This window comes from Homalodisca vitripennis, unplaced genomic scaffold (genome assembly GCF_021130785.1).
Source record: "Homalodisca vitripennis isolate AUS2020 unplaced genomic scaffold, UT_GWSS_2.1 ScUCBcl_800;HRSCAF=3556, whole genome shotgun sequence".
NCBI lineage: Eukaryota > Metazoa > Arthropoda > Insecta > Hemiptera > Cicadellidae > Homalodisca > Homalodisca vitripennis.
The window spans coordinates 13614-32684 of record NW_025776903.1 but is presented as its reverse complement, the minus strand read 5'-3'; the positions used below and the strand labels follow the sequence as shown (position 1 = coordinate 32684).

General features: G+C 37.5%; 2 protein-coding genes across 2 annotated transcripts; one reads left to right on the top strand and one right to left on the bottom strand.

Moving 5' to 3' along the window:
• Nucleotides 1-916: 916 nt before the first annotated feature.
• On the bottom strand, nucleotides 917-5397 carry LOC124370988. Its single transcript, XM_046829293.1, has 2 exons — nucleotides 5265-5397; nucleotides 917-1467 (listed from the first exon to the last, which is right to left on the bottom strand). Exons 1-2 carry the CDS (start codon nucleotides 5395-5397, stop codon nucleotides 917-919), a joined length of 684 nt encoding a protein of 227 aa, XP_046685249.1.
• Nucleotides 5398-7902: 2505 nt separating this feature from the next.
• LOC124370987 lies at nucleotides 7903-8520 on the top strand. The gene has a single exon (XM_046829292.1). The coding sequence runs from the start codon at nucleotides 7903-7905 to the stop codon at nucleotides 8518-8520; it is 618 nt and encodes a 205-aa protein (XP_046685248.1).
• The last annotated feature ends 10551 nt before the right edge of the window (nucleotides 8521-19071 follow it).

Genomic DNA, 19071 nt, shown 5'->3' with positions numbered 1-19071 from the left:
TACAGATGCAAGAGGCATTCCCATGCGTATAGTGAAGCTGCGAGCTACGATAGTAGGGAAGCGTTTCAGTCAGTAAAATCTTCTCTGACAGTGAAGATGAATATTTGTTTGAAAACAGTGCGCTGAAATTGTTAAGTGTTCATGGTGTTAGGAGTAGTGCTGTTCATCCATTGAATAAAGAACGTCATAAGTTAGGTGAATATCACCACTTATTTCCCCAGTTAAAGGAGTATCCTGATCGGTTCTTCCAATACACCAGGATGGAATACAGCACCTTCGAGTACATTTTAAATCTTTTACAACCTCAAATGGTAATAAAGTATACCAACTTCGTCAAGCAGCCCATTGAACCCGGGGAGAAGCTAGTTATGACATTGAGGTAAGAACCTGAAAATAATATTGCAATGTTACTAAATTTATATTATACATCCAAATCCATACCATTACTTTGAGTATATTGTATAGTACTCTGATAGTATACTTACTCTGATAAGTAGATATTGAACAATATAGGATGGATAAGGTAAAATAAATATTTGTACATGGGTTAAAGGTAACAGTATTTATTATAAAACTACCTGTACATTTTTAATATGAATGATACACAGTGAAATAACTACTTGGACGTTGGCAAAAAACATGATTTCCATTGATCTAAGTCCAGGATGTCATTGTCCTGGTCTGAATGGGGTGTTGATATTATTACGTTGTCTCCTGTGTCTTGTGCAGAGTCTCCTGAAGGCAAAAATGACTGATGAGTGGAACTACGTGTAGACGGTCTAGATGGGTCGTATGAAGCGTGTTGGTATGCATATTTTATAACTAAATTTTGAATATCATTGCAAAAAAATAGTTTGTTAACTCCTTCAATTTTTTTAATATGGGGCAGAAGGCTTTCAAAAACAACATGTCATCGTCAGATTTTTTCATGGGCTGTTCTTGATCGCTTTTGTTCAAGAATTGCCATTTTCTTTTCTTCTATCTGCACTAATCTTTTTAAATGGTCATTTTTTACAATTCTCTTATTAAACGTGTTTGGATGTACAAGATCTTCCTTCACAGTGTTATCAATTTTACTTGATGGACATTCAGGAGATTTTCCACTTACATTACCATCAGTATTAAGCCTTTTGCCATTTTCATTAATATCTATGTCATCTTGGGTAGAAAACCTTTCTGCATACATCTCATCCGTGTTTTCGACATGCAGTTGATGTTTGCTTACAGATAGATCATCGCAAATTGTAGCTACAGACTGGTCCTCATTAGTCTTTTGTTTCTTCATAAGATTTCCAGAAGTAGGACTGGTTTTGAATTGAGTTCTCAGAAAATCTAACATCAAGAAATAGGGCCAATTAGATTTATGAACTGAATCAGCGCTGGATCCCGACCTCTCCTCCTGCATTTTCCTCACCTCCTTTCTGTAGTAGTCCCTCAGTGACTTCCATTTGCTTTGAGCTTCTTTCACTGCAAAAAACAGAGTATATTAAACACAATTGAGGCGTTAGCTGCAAGAAGGGCACATAGCTGAAAAGCTAGGTTTTCAGAAACAAGGTTCAAAGTTTTGTAATAGGTTCAAAATGCTTTAAGAATTATGCTGATTTTTGTAAATGGTTGAAATCAATTAGTTTTATTATATTTGAATAAGACTTAGAGTTAAGTAATGAGTTAATAAGTTTAGGAATTTAGTAATTTAACAATTTAGAAACAGTGTTATGTGCCCTTCTTGCACCTAACGTTATTTATGCTGTGAGAAGTGTGAAGTAAATGATGTATTGACTCATTATTAAGCAAACCAAGACATTTATGAACACAAAAACAGGTTTATAACATGATATCAAAGGCTTGACAGTAAATATTGAAGAAACAACAAGTTTTTTTTTAAAGTTTTTTTCTCTTGCAATAGGACTATTGTTTGATAGTACTAAAACTCTTCGTCACTGATCTCTTCGTTTGTCGGAGGGGTTTCTTCAACAGTCAAGTTTTCGAAAAGAATTTCTATATATGCCACACCATCGTCATCAATGAACTTATACAAATCTCTTACGTCTCTAATTTTTGCCGCATTCATCATTGGTGGAGAAGGTGGTTTTAGTGTTTGTTGTGTCAGTATTTCACTGTTGGTAGAAGTTTTCCATATTTTAAATGGAATAAAGTTGGCACAATAGGTTGTGGATGCCAAAAGAGTGCCATTTTCCATGTATTTCATTTGAACATAGGATTGAATTTTGAATTTCCTGCCTTTACACACTGGTGGCAAACAAGCAAGGGTGTTGAGAGCTGAGTTCCAGTCTTTTATCAGTGTTTTGTCATGTGTAACAATAAAAGGATTGCTTGAACGAGCTAGAACCATAGACTCTAAGTACGGTTTCACTGTTGTTATCACTTCTTTCTTCTTCAACAGTGTTTTGAAGAGTACAAAATTCCTGTCGCACTGCGAAAAGGAATGGCCGCGAACAGGAAACATGTGTGTAATGTCAACGTTGTACACTTTTGCGAACCAGCATCCAAATGAAACTATTGTTTTGTTCTTATTTTGGCCCCCGGCACCATCTGAGAGAAACACTATCTTCTTTACTCTAGGAAACTCGACAAGTTTCTTCTTTAAGCAGTCATACAAGAACGATGCTACGGAATTGGCATCTTTTTTGCCTTCTGTTTCCATAAAGGTGTACATGTAGGATGTGTTGTCATTGTGAATATGAACATTAAAAGTGTAAAGCCAAAGAAGCCTTTTATAAAATTGACTTGTAGCATTGAGCTTAGGGAGAGGCAAATTTTGTGCGTAATCGAACTCTATAACCAATGTAGTAGGGTCCGTTTTACAATTTTCCAATATTTCTGTCTTAGTTTTAGAATAGGCCTTAATTTTTTTCTTGTGCACCAAAAAGTTCAACTTGCATTCATCTTCAGGATTTACATTTAACTTCATTTGGCATTCCGTACAGTAGTCGCAAACGTCTGTCTTTGGATGACGGAAGCTAAAGTTACATTGTTGTTTAAAAAATTTGAAATATGTTTTGTACTTCATTATTAGGTTTTTACCGGTTTTTTCTTTGTAGAACTGTGAAAACATATCATGTAACGCCTTTACATTCAGACATGGATCATCAAAATAGTTCAGGTTAGATTTCTCCTGACAGTAGTGGCTCTTTTTGTGTGGGATAGAGTTTATATGGATAGAAGTAGATCCCATACTGAGGATTCAAATTTATAGGGTCTATTACAATGGGTCCCTATCTGATCAGAAAATGATCCATTGTGATTTACGATTTTGTCCTGGACTATTCTAATCCTTTTCATTGACACATTAAAGAGTTTCATCAACAGTTTTTGGCACACTACAAGTTCATGTCCATTATCTACCCTTAGAGAGTAACACCAACTACGAAGTCGCTCTTTCTTTGGTTGCGTAGCCACAGTTTTCAAACTTTGGGTTTTCATACAGCTAGACAGAAAAGTATCTTGAACTTCTTTGTTAGAACTATCCCAATATTTTGTAAACATCTCAATCTGTTGTTCTTGGGTAACCTTTTCGCAGCATTTCTTTAAGCAGCAAGTTGTTACTCTCGTAAACTCTTTTCCACTTATTAGCTTTTTAGAGGTTGAAACATAGCTCTTACCTGAATTTCTAGCAGTTTTATTTAGATTCCGTTTCCATTCAGTTATTTTAATTGCTTTCTTACCACCCAACTGCACAGCTTTTAGGTTAGTTAAAATCTCTCCACTATCACTCATATCGAATACCGTTTCTGAGAGTTCACTGTCCGTTATATTATCACACTCTTATAAAAACTGAAAACGTCAACTCTAAAGTAACTAACAAAAAAAAAAAAAAAAACTAAGAGAAGATCTACTATTATTATTGTAAAACTATTAGTAATAAAATGTGGTTTTAAGTATTGTAAACAAACAGCAAAACAAAGATGTAGATGTAAACACAACTCACGGTCAGCTGACACTGAAAATCACCCGACATGCTAACACAAAAGCAGGCGTACCAACCTCATGGAATAAGATATCAACACAAAATTTTCAGGACACATGTACAAAGACATGGTGGATCGTTTTCTGCGTTCTCCGCAAAAGGGGCACATAGCGGTATGTGCCCTTCTTGCAGCTACCGCCTCAATTCATCCATCCATTCATTCGTTCAAGAGTCTGTAAATCATTGAATGCTTTCAATAATTTCAGTCTAAAATTATAATATTAATTAGTATTGTTATTACTTTTTTCAGATACTTGGCGACAGGAGCTTCATTCAAGAGTTTATCATTCTCATTTCGTGTTGGTGCGTCCACAGTTAGCAAGATAGTAAAAGAAACCGTTGTGCAAATATGGAATGTATTGCATCCTATTCATATGCCACATCCCACAAAACAATGTTTCGTCCAGACAAGCAAAGACTATTATCAATTATGGAGTTTTCCAAACAGTTTAGGATGCATTGATGGAAAGCATGTCAGAATTTTGTGCCCACCGAATTCAGGAACAATGTTTTATAATTACAAAAAGTTTTACTCAATTGTTTTATTAGGAGTTTGTGATGCAAATTATAGATTTCTTGTAGTTGATGTCGGGGGATTCGGCAAACAGAGTGATGGAGCCACTTTTACTTCATCTGCCTTTTACCAAATGTTAAAAAATAATGAGCTTGATATTCCGGATGATGCTTGTTTAACCTGGAACTAATGTCAAAACGCCTATGGTTTTTCTCGCAGATGAAGCTTTCCCCTTATCTATGCGTGTTCTAACACCTTACAATATGGACAATCTTAATGATGAAAAAGCAGTCTTTAATAAAAGGCACACAAGAGCTCGAAAAAGTATTGAATGCACGTTTGGAATCTTGTATTAAAAAAGGAGACTATTATCTAAGAATATTGAAACAGATCATAAAACTGCAGATATGATAATTAAGAGTGTATGTGTTCTTCAAAATACTATTATAGATCGAGAAGGCTTTGAGAGGCATTTGACAGAGGTCAAAACAGTTCAACCCAAGAATATTCAGGTTCCAAGAAGGCAGCGGCAGAGAGGTCGTCAGTCAAGTGATGCTCTTCTTATGCGGGACACATACACACAATACTTTAACGAAAATATGATTCATTTTCCGAAAGAATGAACAAAGTAGCCTATTATTGTAATTATAACTTATAATGAATATACTGTACTGTACTTCAAGCTTATTGCAGTAAAAATTGGTTATATGTCTACTTAAATGTATAATGTTTAAAATACAATTAATAGATACACAAACGTACCTGAACAATTATTTTCTGCTCCAACCTCCTTCCAAAGCTTGTCCAACGTATATCTATTATGGTGGTCACTCAGTTGTTGGTTCCATATAGCTTCACGATTCCGGATCGAAATAACAAAGGCCTCCACGTTCATTTTGGTAGGTTATGTTACAATAATCACTTGCGCAGGAAGCCCCGTGTCAACTGGAGCTGCGCTGCAAAGAAATGATATGATTTCACGAGCGGCGAGTCAAGATTCATGTCGATGCATGAAGCGCTTCTTGGCGCCTCACTATGTTCGGGTCAACCTAAACATATTGCGTATTTAATGACGCGCAGCTTGACTCACTGCTTGACTCTTCACTCGCTGCTCCACTATGTTTTTACCCTAAAGGGTCAAGTACACGGGGCGAGTTTACAAGCTACAAGCCGGCTTTTTTACAAGCAGCTCGTAAACTAGCCCAGTGTACTCACTGCACTCGCTTAAAAGCTGCTTTTAAAAAAGCTCTTGAAAAAGTTGACTCTGCCGGCGACTTTACACGCCACTCGCCGGCTTTTGAGCGATTTAGATTGTAAACTAGCCAAGTGTACTCACAGTAGCTTGTGGATTGTCCAGAAGCAACGAGTAGAACGGTCTTGAAAATGTCGGAGGAATTAGTTCTATTGGGAGTTTTAGTTATATCAAAAGTGATTTAAAAAAGAGTTAATTAGGCGACAAAACGCGAAACGGAAGAAGAGGAAAGTGTGGGTGAAACCGTGGGTAGGAAGACGTACTGAATATGGTGCATCACATACATTACTGAAAGAGCTGAAGAACGAAGACAATGCAGCCTATAGAAATATGTTAAGAATTACAGGTGAACAGTTTGATGAGCTACTGGAAATGGTTCGCGGAAAGTTGTCAAAGCAGGACACGACAATGAGAATGGCGATTCCAGTAACCACAAAATTAGAAATAACATTACGATATTTAGCGACTGGTGATTCGTTTAACTCTTTGGAGTACCTGTTTCGAGTTCCAGAAACAACAATATCCAGGTTCTTACTACATGTACTTACGGAGATTTGTTGCGTGCTTCGTCCATTTATTAATGTAAGTGTAAATATTTTATCTTATTTTTATTTTTAAAACTTGCATGAATGAAGAACATTTTGCCCTCGTATTAAGTAACGTTGGTTTGAAATATGGAAAAGGATGGTAAATATACACTTCTCAATCTCAAATCTTGTATTTAAAAATTTATCTTGAACAAAATGAAATGCTTTTGATACATAATATATTAATTAAATGTTTACAAACGTATTTATCATTGCTCTTTTCAATATGTCCTCTTCCTCGTTTGAAGAACAAACGGACGCTATTGATTGAGGAGATTGCAATGAAGGAAATTTGTCATATTGATGTTGAACTGATCCATCGTCCAATGTGTTTAACTTACAACGAGTGATACAATTTTGTATCTCCTGCTGTAGCAGGATGGCTGCCCGATTAGGTAGCTGACGCATTTCTGATGCGACATACCTGCCAAACAGGTCATATGGCTTGTCCTCAGTAGATTTGTTTGCTATATATTTGTTGGATAGCTTGAGCTATTTCTTTGTCTGGTATACTATCTGATTTTTTTTTAACCTTTTTTTCGGCTGCTCAGGTGGCTTCATAATTTCAGATGATTGAGCAGTGATTTTTCCCCCGATGTCAGGCTCATCTTGGTCAATAGAGTTACCTTCCTCATCTTTTTCTGCAATATCAGTTTGGCTTGCATTCTAAAAAAGGACAAAAACTGCTAATAATTTTATGTAATTTTTATGCATTATTTATAGTTCAGTCAATGACAGTAAAAATACTGTATTACAGTAGAACTTCGATAATTCGGACCTCTATAATTCTTAGTTCCCCAAAATTCGTAGTAAAACCTCGGTCCCTTGAAATAACCGTTATAATTCGTAGAAAAACAATGCATTTCGGTCCCCTCCTTATTTCGTAGTAATTTCGCTGCCCAGATGGGCTCAGTTCGTCGTAACTTCTATAATACGTAGTAATGTAGGCCAGAACATGCTATAATTCGTACTTGAGCCTCATTTTCGTTCATGTTGTTTAGGATTGTAAGCATCATACTAGGACTTAGGACTGAAAGCATCATGTGTATCGTTATTCAGTACCATAGTTGAGTTCCAAGAACCGAGTACGAGTGTCTCTAGCCGAGAAAAAAACAAAAGATAATTCCACCTCCTATTCGAAGTAAATCCTCGGCCCCTTTAACTACGAATTATCGAAGTTCTACTGTACCTCCTAATGTTTTAGAGTAGCATTGATTTTCATGAAAATTTGTAATTAGCTTCTGAATCAAAATTCCCCAATGTAAAAACAAACCTTAATATAATACAAATATATAATTAGCTATTACAAAGAAGGAAATTAAAAACCGTCACTGACTGGACTAATACCGTAGCGAAAAAGTTGTTATAAACTATATTTCATTTTCAGGTACCCACAACTGTTGAAGAGTGGAAAAAAATTGAAAAGGTTTTCCTCCAACGTTGGAATTTCCCTAGATGCTGTGGAGCGATTGATGGTAAACATGTTCTTATTAAAAGACCTCCAGGTTCAGGTTCAGTATACTACAACTATAAGAAAACCTACAGCATCATACTATTCGCTATGGTGGATGCTGATTATTGCTTCACTTACGTTGATGTAGGAGGAAATGGAAGAGCCAATGACAGTGCAGTGTTCAGAAATATTTCTCTGAACATTGCAATGGAAAACAAAACAATTGGGTTTCCTGAGGACCATGTTATTATCGGAGATGATGCTTTCCCTCTTAGACCCGATCTTATGAAGCCTTTCAGTAAACATGGATTAAGTGATGAAGAGAAAATTTTCAATTATCGCACATCCCGTGCCAGGAGAGTTTTAGAAAATGCTTTTGGCATACTTGCCTGGCGTTTTCGAGTGTTCTCAAAAGCAATTGAGCTGAAACCCGACACCATCGATAGAGTTATTTTGGCTGCTTGCAGTTTGCATAACTGGTTGCGAAAGACTTCCCCAGGCCACTATATGCCACAAAAAGCACTGGACAGAGAAGATTTAAACACAGGAGAAGTAACACCTGGTCAGTGGAGGTTACATGCCAACACCTTACGACCAGTGACCTCACTGGGCAGCAACAATCCAAACAGAACAGCAATACAGATCAGACAACAGTTCATGAAATATTTCACTGAAGAAAATCCTCTACCCTGGCAATGGGAGAAACTTGGACTAAAAAGGCCTTAAAGAATGTATTTAAAATATTTTTTGTAATCAAATTTAAAACATGTAAATACATTTACTTACCAAATTTGATTGACTGATTCTTGTTGCCAAAACCTCACTCAGGAAACATGCATCGTTGAACCAGGTTAGTTTTGGCACATAAACGTCATCTGCCCCACATCCACTCTTTTTACTTTTCTCAATTTTATTTAACTCCGTTCTGTAGACATCTTTAATGGACTTAATTTTTGCCGTAAGTTGCTTTTTATCCATTTGCCCCAACAACTGATTTTCTTCCAGTTCAGACATTAGTTGTTTAAACACCATATCCCTCAACGATTTGTTGCAGTAATTTTTATCTTTAATGTTAAAATTTTTATCCACAATTTTTTATCCACAATGCCGGAAACTGTTGATACAGTTGTAAAAACAACGAACTGTTATTCGCATTCCACTTCATTTTGTCAACAGGAAACCACTACGAAACAACAAACAGCAGGTATATTTCTACACGCCAGCTACTTGGCTACTGAGCGAGTGGAATGTATATGTGTACTCGACAACTAGCGCACTCGCCAACTCGCCGGCTTGTAGCTTGTAAACACGCCCCGTGTACTTCAGCCTTGACTAACAACTCACTACTGCTAAACCGCCGGCGGTCATACGCAGCTTGCCCGCGGCGTGCACGCTACTTGCAAATACGCAAGTGTGCATCGAGCCTTACCCACCCCGGCTCGCACTTCTCCTCAAACTCCTCACCCGTTCATGCGCGAACCGTTTCATGTCTGAGTAATCTATCTGTACGCCTAAAGCGGGCTACACACGGTCAGTTCGGTGTGTCACTTCGGTGTGTTCACTTCTAACTGAACGCAACAATCGCCTCCACACGCTCACATCTGTGTGTCAGTTCGACCTGCCATCCACGAGTCGCCGTGAACGCCATTAGAGTTGAGCCTGTGTTTTTATTTTACGTTTTTATGATACATGTTTATTTTGACCGTGTGTAGACCACTCTGTGTTTGATCATGTATTCACATGATGAATTATTGTTTATGTGTAGTGCAGTAGAATTTGTTATAGTTAAAAGAAGAAAGCGCAGAATCAAGCCCAATATATGGCTTTAAAAACAAGCTAAATACTCATTACTCACATATTAAAATTTTGGATTAGCTGCGATTCCATTCAAAAGACCGGCACAATTGCATCAGGATGGACGAGGATACATATTTGGACTTATTATCTCGTGTTTCTCCTCTGATTAAAAAACAAGATACGAACATGCGAACAGCAATAACGCCCCATGAACGCCTTACAGCAACCCTCCGCTATTTAGCAACGGGAAGGTCATTGGAAGACTTGAAATTTTCAACCTTAATTTCGCCACAAGCACTGGGCAAAATTATAGAAGAGACCTGCAAAGCCCTGTTAAAAGTGTTAAAGAAGGAATTCTGCAAGGTAAGTTTTCAAAGGTTTTGATTTAAAAAATGTTTTATTACATATATTACTCATGTAACAAATAATGTCTACAAGGTAAATTTTATCAGTAACATGTAGATAGCCTACACTTACGAATGAAAATTATAAACTTCGTAGAAATTGAAAAAAAAAAACGCCTTAAGGTTAAACATCACTCCTTTTAATTCCTGGCAAAAGTTTTAAATGTTCAAAAATTTACAATATACGAGTGTGGCTCATATTAAAACGTCACACATTATAAATGGGAAAGGCAAAAAATAAAATAATGTTCAGTTTTGTGGTGTGTTTGGAACATAATTAGAATAATACTGACATAAGTTATGTGCGCCAGATGTACCTGGGAACTGGGTTGGTAAACTCTGAGATTGTGATGTCTGCTGTTGATAGTTGGGTTGTGTAGGTGGGAAAAAAGCATTGGACATGTTAAATGTCGATATTTGTTGTAAAGCGCCAACCTCCGCATCGAAAAGTGCATCATTAATTTCCTTTTCTGCGTATATGCGCTGTTGGGGTAAAGATCGAAGTTTCGCAGCAACATTTTTTCCAAACATATCGAACCGGTCTTCACGTTTAATATCAGCAAGCTTATCACCAACAGTGGCCAATATTTTATCTTCTGCCTTTTTTGGCGCTTGAATTGACCTGGACCTGTACTTCTAGAAATGCTGGAAGAGCAGGAAGACGGACGTGTAGATAGTGTCCCCGGGCTATCGTTTTGGCTGTTTAATAACTGGGATCACACATGCTGCGTCGAAGCAGTGATAGCTGAATTACCGGCGTCATCAATATCAGAATCCTAAAAAGAGAAAATAAATTCAATACTAGCAATCCTGGTGCGGAAATTCCGCAATATGCCCCAACTTGTTGTATGACCATGTAAGTTAGAAATGGTGCGTTTTATTTGAATATTTGCGTGAATTATATACTTTCCATACATACCTCACAAATAAAAAAATGTTTTTTTTCCAAAGTGTAGAAAATAACGCACTGATTCCGAAACTGATAAATTTTGGTGACGGAAATCTATGGAAAACCCCGGAACATTGGAAAAACGTTAATTTGAGTACCAACATGAGCAACTTCAGAAAAAAATCTGTTTTTCAGATTTTCCGGGGTTTCCCGACGTAAAGAAATTATCATATTCGGAATCAGGGCGTTATTTCCTACAGTTTGAAAATTTTAACTTCTTAGGTCGTATAGAAACTATAAAGTTACCAAATTTGCCTTCTTTGTAAGTAATTAATGCCATGTTTTTAATTTACAGTTCCCCAGTACCGAGGAAGAGTGGAAGGAGATTGGAAGAGGGTTCTATGAACAATGGAACTTCCCTAATTGCGTGGGAGCCATAGATGACAAGTTCCTATAGTTCCTCCACCTGGAAGTGGATCATTCTTTTTTAACTACAAGAAGTTCCACAGCCAAGTCTTACTGGGTGTCGCTGACTACGACTACAAATTGATCTATTTTAGTTTTGGTGTACTCGGACGGGTCTCTGATGGAGGTGTTGTATCGTATTGTGATTTGTATGAAAAAATGGTGAAGAAAACTCTAGGTCTACCACAACCAAGTTTGGCTGAAGGCACATTGTTGCCATATGTGTTCATTGGTGACGAAGCATTTGAACTGAGAGAAAACTTGATGAAGCCATTCAATGCGAGTGTGTTGAACTATGAGCGACGAATTTGTAACTACAGGTTCTCGCGAGCACGACGAATTATCGAAAATGTTTTTTGTATTTTAGTTGCTTGGTTTGGAGTTTTACAAAAACCTATCACCTTCCGTCTCGATCATATCAGACTTTGTGCTTGCCTGCTGTGCTCTGCACAACTTTTTGCGAGCAACGTCACCGAACAAGTACACCCCTTCTTACTGCTTGGACGAAGAGAGTGAAGGAGTCCTGATTCCTGGACTACGCGTGTAGACCGCTTAACCTTTTCCACACTATCCGAGAAAAGACGCCGGCTATTTATTTTCATTCGTAATAATAACAAAATAACAGCCCTCTATATATAAAGCTAAAAATTTACCGGTATATTTTGAGAAAATTTGCCGGCCCCCAAAATTTGCCGCCCTGTGCAGATGCACATACTGCACATGCGGAAATCCGGCCCTGTTTCCAACGATGTCATGTAAGTTGTCACTTGAAATATCAAGGCCTAGGTTAACCCTAGAAAGCTAAGGTTCGTAAAAAACACGTTACAGCTAAACATTCGTCAGGGAGACTACCATTTGTAAAAACATTTTTATTTTACATAAAAAGGGCTTTAATGAGAAAAAAGTATAAAAGCTTACTTACATCAAATATAATAGTTTTTTTCAAGTGCAGTCCACACACCACTTTCCTTGGTGTTCGCCACACATTGCCTTTGAGCAGCGCCGGCAGAAATGGGAGGTCATTCGTCGGTTTTTTGAAGGACAAAATGCACAAATTTTTCTTCCCTGGACAAGTTGAGGATCTATTTGGGCAGCAGGAATATCAACTTCCAGGATGCTGGCGATAGATTCGCGTAGATGCTTTGGCAAAGTTGTGATGCGATTTCGATGTTGAAGCCAAGGCTTGACAAGTTCACAGTGCAATTCTTTTGCAAAATCACGTCTCGAAACTGGCTTTGAGCTCTGAGCAACCATGGTATGTGCGTAAATTGTGTAGCAATTGACTAACATTATGTTAATCGTGCCATAAAAAACGCACAATGGCCATCTTCTAGTTTTTCGGCTGCACGACATGTGCCAGCTTTCCGGGATGACCGTTGATGGCTGGTTGACATCATTAACGGTTGATGTCTTGCGTTGGCACATCTGGTCAAGACTGTCAACGGTGCCTTTGGTTGCATTGTAAACATTCGATAATCTCTGGCTTCTTGCTCCTTGGGTTGATGGATGGTTGTTCATGAGTAGTTGAGAGCAACAACACGACTCTCTTACTCTTTGCTTTGTACGACACCATTGTTTTGTGTCCGTCAAAACAAAACATTGAAGACCCAACCGGTCGATCTCCAGTTTCTTTCATCTCTGGAGATATTTCAGGTTTGTTCCGACGTAGAGTTACAACTAAAGTCATATTAATTGGTGGATTTAGAAATTGTGTTGATAATGAGATCAAAGTGAACCAGTTGTCCATGGTGAGGTTCCTATTTGAACCGTAGACGCATTGTGTCAGCTCCTTTACGAAGAACTCGGCTTGTGGTGTATTTCTGGGAGTGGTTCCTTTACCCAAATATGGCATCGCATTTATCATGTATTTATAACCTGTATCACAAACCATCACAATCTTGATTCCATAATTTGCTGGTTTGTTAGGGATATACATACGAAATTTACAACGACCTCTGAATGCCAACAGCTGTTCATCAATTGTTAAGTATGATCCTGGTTTGTAATTGTCTCTACAAGACGCCACAAACATCTCCCAGACTTCCTTTATTGGAGCGAAGCGATCTTGCCTGGTGGTGGCCCATGAGCTACAGTTGGTGGTGAAGCAGGACGAACTACGGCTGCTTGAGGTACAGGCACTAGTGGTGAAGCAGGACGAGCAACAGCTGCTCGAGGTCTAGGCACTGGTGGTGAAGCAGGACGAGGTAAAGCTTCCTGAGGTCTAGACATTGGTGGTGAAGCAGGACGAGCTAAAGCTGCCTGAGGTCTAGCCACTTGTGATGAAGCAGGACGAGCTAAAGGTGCATTTCCTACCTGAGGAATGTCTGTCGGTGGAGGATGACCATGGAAATTCCTTTTTACTTTTAGATACGGACGTATACGCTTGACCTGAGTTTCTCAATTGTTTGACTACATTTTTTTTCTATTGCGTTGGTGCTTGTTTCTTTCTTTTTACTCTCTTTTCCTTTTCTGTATTATTTGTCTCTCCATTTTCTTGAATAATATTTTGATTTCCTTCTGTTTCATTTTTGTGTTGGTTTTCAGGTTTCACAGGGTTTGTGTTTAAGGTTTCCTAACAATACGTTATTAGGTCTTACATTTTCTTCATCACTGAACTCTGAAGAGCTTTCTGATTCTGATCCAGATTTCACTTGAGGTTTAAAAGTAGGGCCAGCATCACTATCATCAGAAAAAAGATTATTTTCAGCAATGTCAAAGCCATTCAGATTGGCCATAAACGTTGTATGAATTCATCTGCTGTATTTTCAGGTAACACTTCTTGAGCAAATAATTCATCAGGAAATGCTTCTTTGGGAGAGTCTTCTTGAGTAAATTCAACAGTTTTCAATTCCGTGAACGTTGGTTGGTCCTCATGGTATCTGAAAAATAAAAAAAATTGTTGAAGTTGCTCATGTTGGTACTCAAATTAACGTTTTTCCAATGTTCCGGGGTTTTCCATAGATTTCCGTCACCAAAATTTATCAGTTTCGGAATCAGTGCGTTATTTTCTACACTTTGGAAAAAAACATTTTTTATTTGTGAGGTATGTATGGAAAGTATATAATTCACGCAAATATTCAAATAAAACGCACCATTTCTAACTTACATGGTCATACAACAAGTTGGGGCATATTACGGAATATACGGTAGGGGAGACCGGGGCACTATTGGACGTAATTTCATGTTTCACTTTATGCATTTTTCTAATTATGAAAACTGTTAGTTAAAAAATTTTAGTTTTTTGCCTTGTGTTTAGTTGGTCTTCTAGAACCCCACAACAAATTTTCTAGATAATTTGAGCACCCTTTTATGTGGATTATTTTTTTTTTATAAACCTCTACATTTTGTCCAAATTTGCCCCGTCGGGGCAGTTTTTGGACAAAATGATTTTTTATTGGGGCACAATTGGACAGTGCTAAAAATTGGTTTAATTGGACATAAAAATAACTCATTTATAGGTTTCAAACATCATCTATATTTAAGTAAACATATATACAAACTTTATAACTGAAAAAAACAGAAGACACACGTAAAAAACTATTTGAAATTAAAAGTAGTCAAATTTTCCTTGAAAACAAAGCAGTCCCACCAATTATATCTGGTTGTCGCAGCTTGAACTCGATGTCTTTGGTTTCGACAAAGCTGACTTCAACATTTTCTGGGAAGTAAAACTTGTAAGAGTTTTGGTTCTTTTTGAGAAATTTCACACTGAAACCATCAGTCACATGCTCCTCTATTTGGCCAATAAAGTGGTAGATGGCCTTCTTAGAAGCAAACTTTGTCAGTATGAAGTCATTTGTGGCATAGTTTTTTATCAGGAAGGTAATCAAACAGTTCTTCTTCATCCTCAGAAAAGTCTTCAGGACTAAGGCCTCCATCGTCTAGTTTTATTTGTATCTCATCTTCGTTGCTAGATGAGTCATCTTGATACAGCTTTCTACAGGCCCCCTCAGTTTTTTTCTTCTTACTTTCCTTTTTTACTGCCCTCTCTTGTTTTCTTTTTTCCACCAACATTTTCTTATGTTCTTTTTCTTTTAACTCTGCTACAAGAGCATCTTTCTCTGGAGTATCAGTCAGAATTCGCGAACGACCTTTTTTTCGGCCTCGCCTTTCCTTTCCCTCAGGAACGTATTTGGGGTAAGGCATGACATCCTCTGGAGTAAGCGTCAATGTAGTAGGTCTTTTAACATTTACTGGTTGTGGCGTTGATGGGCCAGGTACATTCGGGTCAATAGTTGGCTTGTTTGATGATTGTGAGCCTTGTGGGTCGTCAGAGCTTTGGCTATTTTCCATCAACGGAAAGTCACATGACGTACCAGGCACTGGATTATGGTTGTTGGTTTCTTCTACTTGCGATGACATAACACGGTCAGTCACACTGGCACCCTTGAAATCATTGTCAGTGAACACACTGCGGCTGAGTGGATAGATTCCAGCTTTACGAAATCCACTTTTGATGTTAGATGCAGTGAAAGATTCAACAAATGGTTTAGCAGTAAGCTGAGCAATTTCTCGAATTGTAATCGTATGACCAGGATGTTGAGATAGCCAGAGATTGAATTCAGAACGTAAGCGCCTTTTAAACGGACTAAAAACTGCTACATCCAGCGGCTGACTTTTGTGCGTTGTGTGTGGATGGCTAGTGATCATATGTATGCCATGATCTCTGCTGTACATCACCACATCCAAGCCAATGTGGGACTCATGATTATCCAGGGTTAAAACCACGGGGTTTTCTTTAGAACATTTTGTGGCCTTTTGGATATGTTTAAGCGTCTCTAAAAAGAGAGCTGATGTCATCCAACCAGAATCAGAATAAAGAGCTTTGCTTCCTTCAGGTGCCCCAATCATGTAGGCAAAGTTTGGGCGTTTTCTGGGGAAAATGTAAATTGGTGGCAAGTAAGTCCCATCGGCGCATATGACGGCACAGAAAGTTATTTGCTCCCCCCTCTCTCCTGATACGACTTGGCCCACCTGTTTTGTTCCCCTTGCTGCAATCACTTTTGGCGCCTCCAGCACAGTACTTATTCCACTCTCGTCTAAATTTAAAATTCTTGACGGAGGAACTTCTACTTTTGCGAACAAAGCTTCTAGGTTGTCAAAATACGTTCCCACGTTGTGTTTATTAAAGCTAGTGTTCCTGGACAGACTAGTCTTTTCTGCTTGGCGAAGTGAAAGTCCTTGATGTCTCTTCATAAAATGGTTTAGCCATTCTTCTCCTGATAAGCCTGTAGTACGCCATTTAGCAGGTATGCGTTGATCGAGATTCAAAGCCAAGTCATATTTGAAGGCTGATTCCCTGGCCATCATGTAAGTTAGGCCATAGTTCATTCTGGACCTTTCAATGCAATAGTCTGCAATTTTTTGTTCTTGTTCAGGTGTAAATACTTGTCTTTGAGAGTATTTAGTGTTATAAACAGGGGCCATATCTTCTATAGTAACCTCTTTTACTGGCTGGTGCTCATCTTCAACCTCTTGAAATAAAGTTACATTTTCATTGCCCACAGGCTCATTGACATGATCCTCATTGTTAAGCTCATCAACTCCATTACCATTGTTAGGCTCATTAGCTATAAGACTATTCTCATTGTTGACTTCCTTTTGCTTTACTTTGTTGAGTCTGAAATGTAGGGTCGACTTTTTAAGCCCATGGGCTTCGGCAGCTTCTCTAATGGATCGGTAGTTACCATTTCTATAGTCATTTAATGCCGCTACTATAGATTCTTCAGAAATATTAGCCCTGTCTGTTTTCTTTATATACTTCCTAACCATCTTTAACCTGGAAAAACAAAAAAACAGTATGTAGCAATGACAAAACATAAAATAATGTTTTGTCCAATTGTGCCCCATACTTTTGTCCAAAACTGCCCCGAGGTAGGTTAAGATATAAAAATTGAAGATTACAGAAAGGAAGTGACATAACCTCAAAATGAATGAATTCATTGCATAGTCAGTTAAACTAACAATTTCAAAATAATAGACACAATTGTTTCAGGATAATACTTACTGTGAAAGAGATAAGTTTGTGAATATGCAAAATCACTTCATTTTGGGTAAAAAACATAAAATATGAACTCAATTTCTAAGAAGATGTGCCACAATAACCAAACTTTCCACAGTGAAATGTGACCGTCTCAGGCATACCAAAATGGGAAATTGAAGGGAGACAAAAATTTCCCTCTAGCTATAAAAGGCATTGTCCAATAGTGCCCCAGTCCAATAGTGCCCCGGTCTCCCCTAAATATATATTTGGTTGTGAAAATTGTTATTTCAGAACTAAAAGAGTGCATAAAATAACGTTTAGTGAGTGAAAAACAATAACAAAACTACGTGAAATGAATTTTAGCCAAGTCATTTTGCCATAGCCTACACAGATTCGATAATTCATCAAACATATTTTAGTAAATATAAAATTTATTTATTCTAAAATATATTTATTTGCACTACTGCAATATCTAACAACTCACTAAACACAACACTAAAACACAAATAAAACTTACTAATAAACACGACTCGTCACATAAACAAATCAGACGGCATCGACAACATGGCGGTCACAATGAATTGCATCATCTTCTTTTATGTTCCAAACTACGAACTTGGTACGTTGCAAATACATACAATACAAAGAGGAATAAAACTATAGTATTCCTTAGGCTTTTTTTCCCGAATCCAATGGTGCATGAATCGAATCGATACGTTGCCGAAATATACTGTAATGAGTGATTATGCAAGGGAATGTTTGTTCGTCAAAATTTTGACGAACAAACATTCCAGAATGGAAGTTATTCATCAAAATTTTGATGAACAACACTTAAAGGGTTAACATTGTCACAACTTAAACTGCTGTGCACAATACGCCAATTTTATTTATCGAGAAAAATGGCACAATTAAAAATAAAACGTTCAAGGAAGACCAGGTTTTGAAGAAAAACGGCACTAATTCAAAACTATGTCCGAACTAGAACAAAATCACCCTGTAACTTTTAGTCAAAAGTGTACCATTTTGAAATAATACTAGTAGATTTGAAGAAAATGAACTTACCTTTTCAGGAAAACTGGCATATCTCAAAATGTGACGGTTTAGTGCAAACTTTGAATAGTTGTTTCACTCAGTACTTCACAACAAAACTGACACAATTCTAAATATGACTGTTTTGAACATAAAACACTACACAACACATGACGCAAGTACAAATGTGACAGTTTTCATAATAAAATCTGACATCATTCCACCATATAGCTCTGTTGTACACTAAATAATTTGACTAGTCTTCCTCATGGACAAACAAGAAAAACAGCTGGTAGAAAAGTGACACATCTCCCATCTAGGTGGATATTTGTGGAACTACAGTTGTGACATTTTTCCACAGCAAAGATACAGTATTTAGGAGTACTTAAGCGGAAATAAAACTAATTTGAAAAAATTTTGAGTTGTGACACTTTTCTTCTGCATGAGCGAGTGGTTCCTTCTTCTTCAGACATAAAGTCATCAGATAAACTTTCATTCAAACATTGTAGAATACGTTGTTCCTGATCCGTATCCATTTTGAGAGTTCACCAATAACTATATTACATAAATATTTACAAATTTATCACATACAAAAACACATAGAAACACTATACTTTCGTATATATGACGAGCACGTAAAACACTAAACTATCGTCGGCAAGACGATTATAAAAAACAACGTACAAGCTAACGTTTCGTCTCCACGACTA

What these genes read in the sequence shown, in the direction of transcription:
- LOC124370988 (XM_046829293.1), bottom strand. Translation starts at nt 5,397, where the DNA reads ATGAACGTGGAGGCCTTTGTTATTTCGATCCGGAATCGTGAAGCTATA. An exon ending in AGCAGAAAATAATTGTTCAG is followed by an intron (nt 1,468 to 5,264) that starts GTACGTTTGTGT and finishes TGTTTTTTGCAG; the next exon opens with TGAAAGAAGCTCAAAGCAAA.
- LOC124370987 (XM_046829292.1), top strand. Translation starts at nt 7,903, where the DNA reads ATGGTGGATGCTGATTATTGCTTCACTTACGTTGATGTAGGAGGAAAT.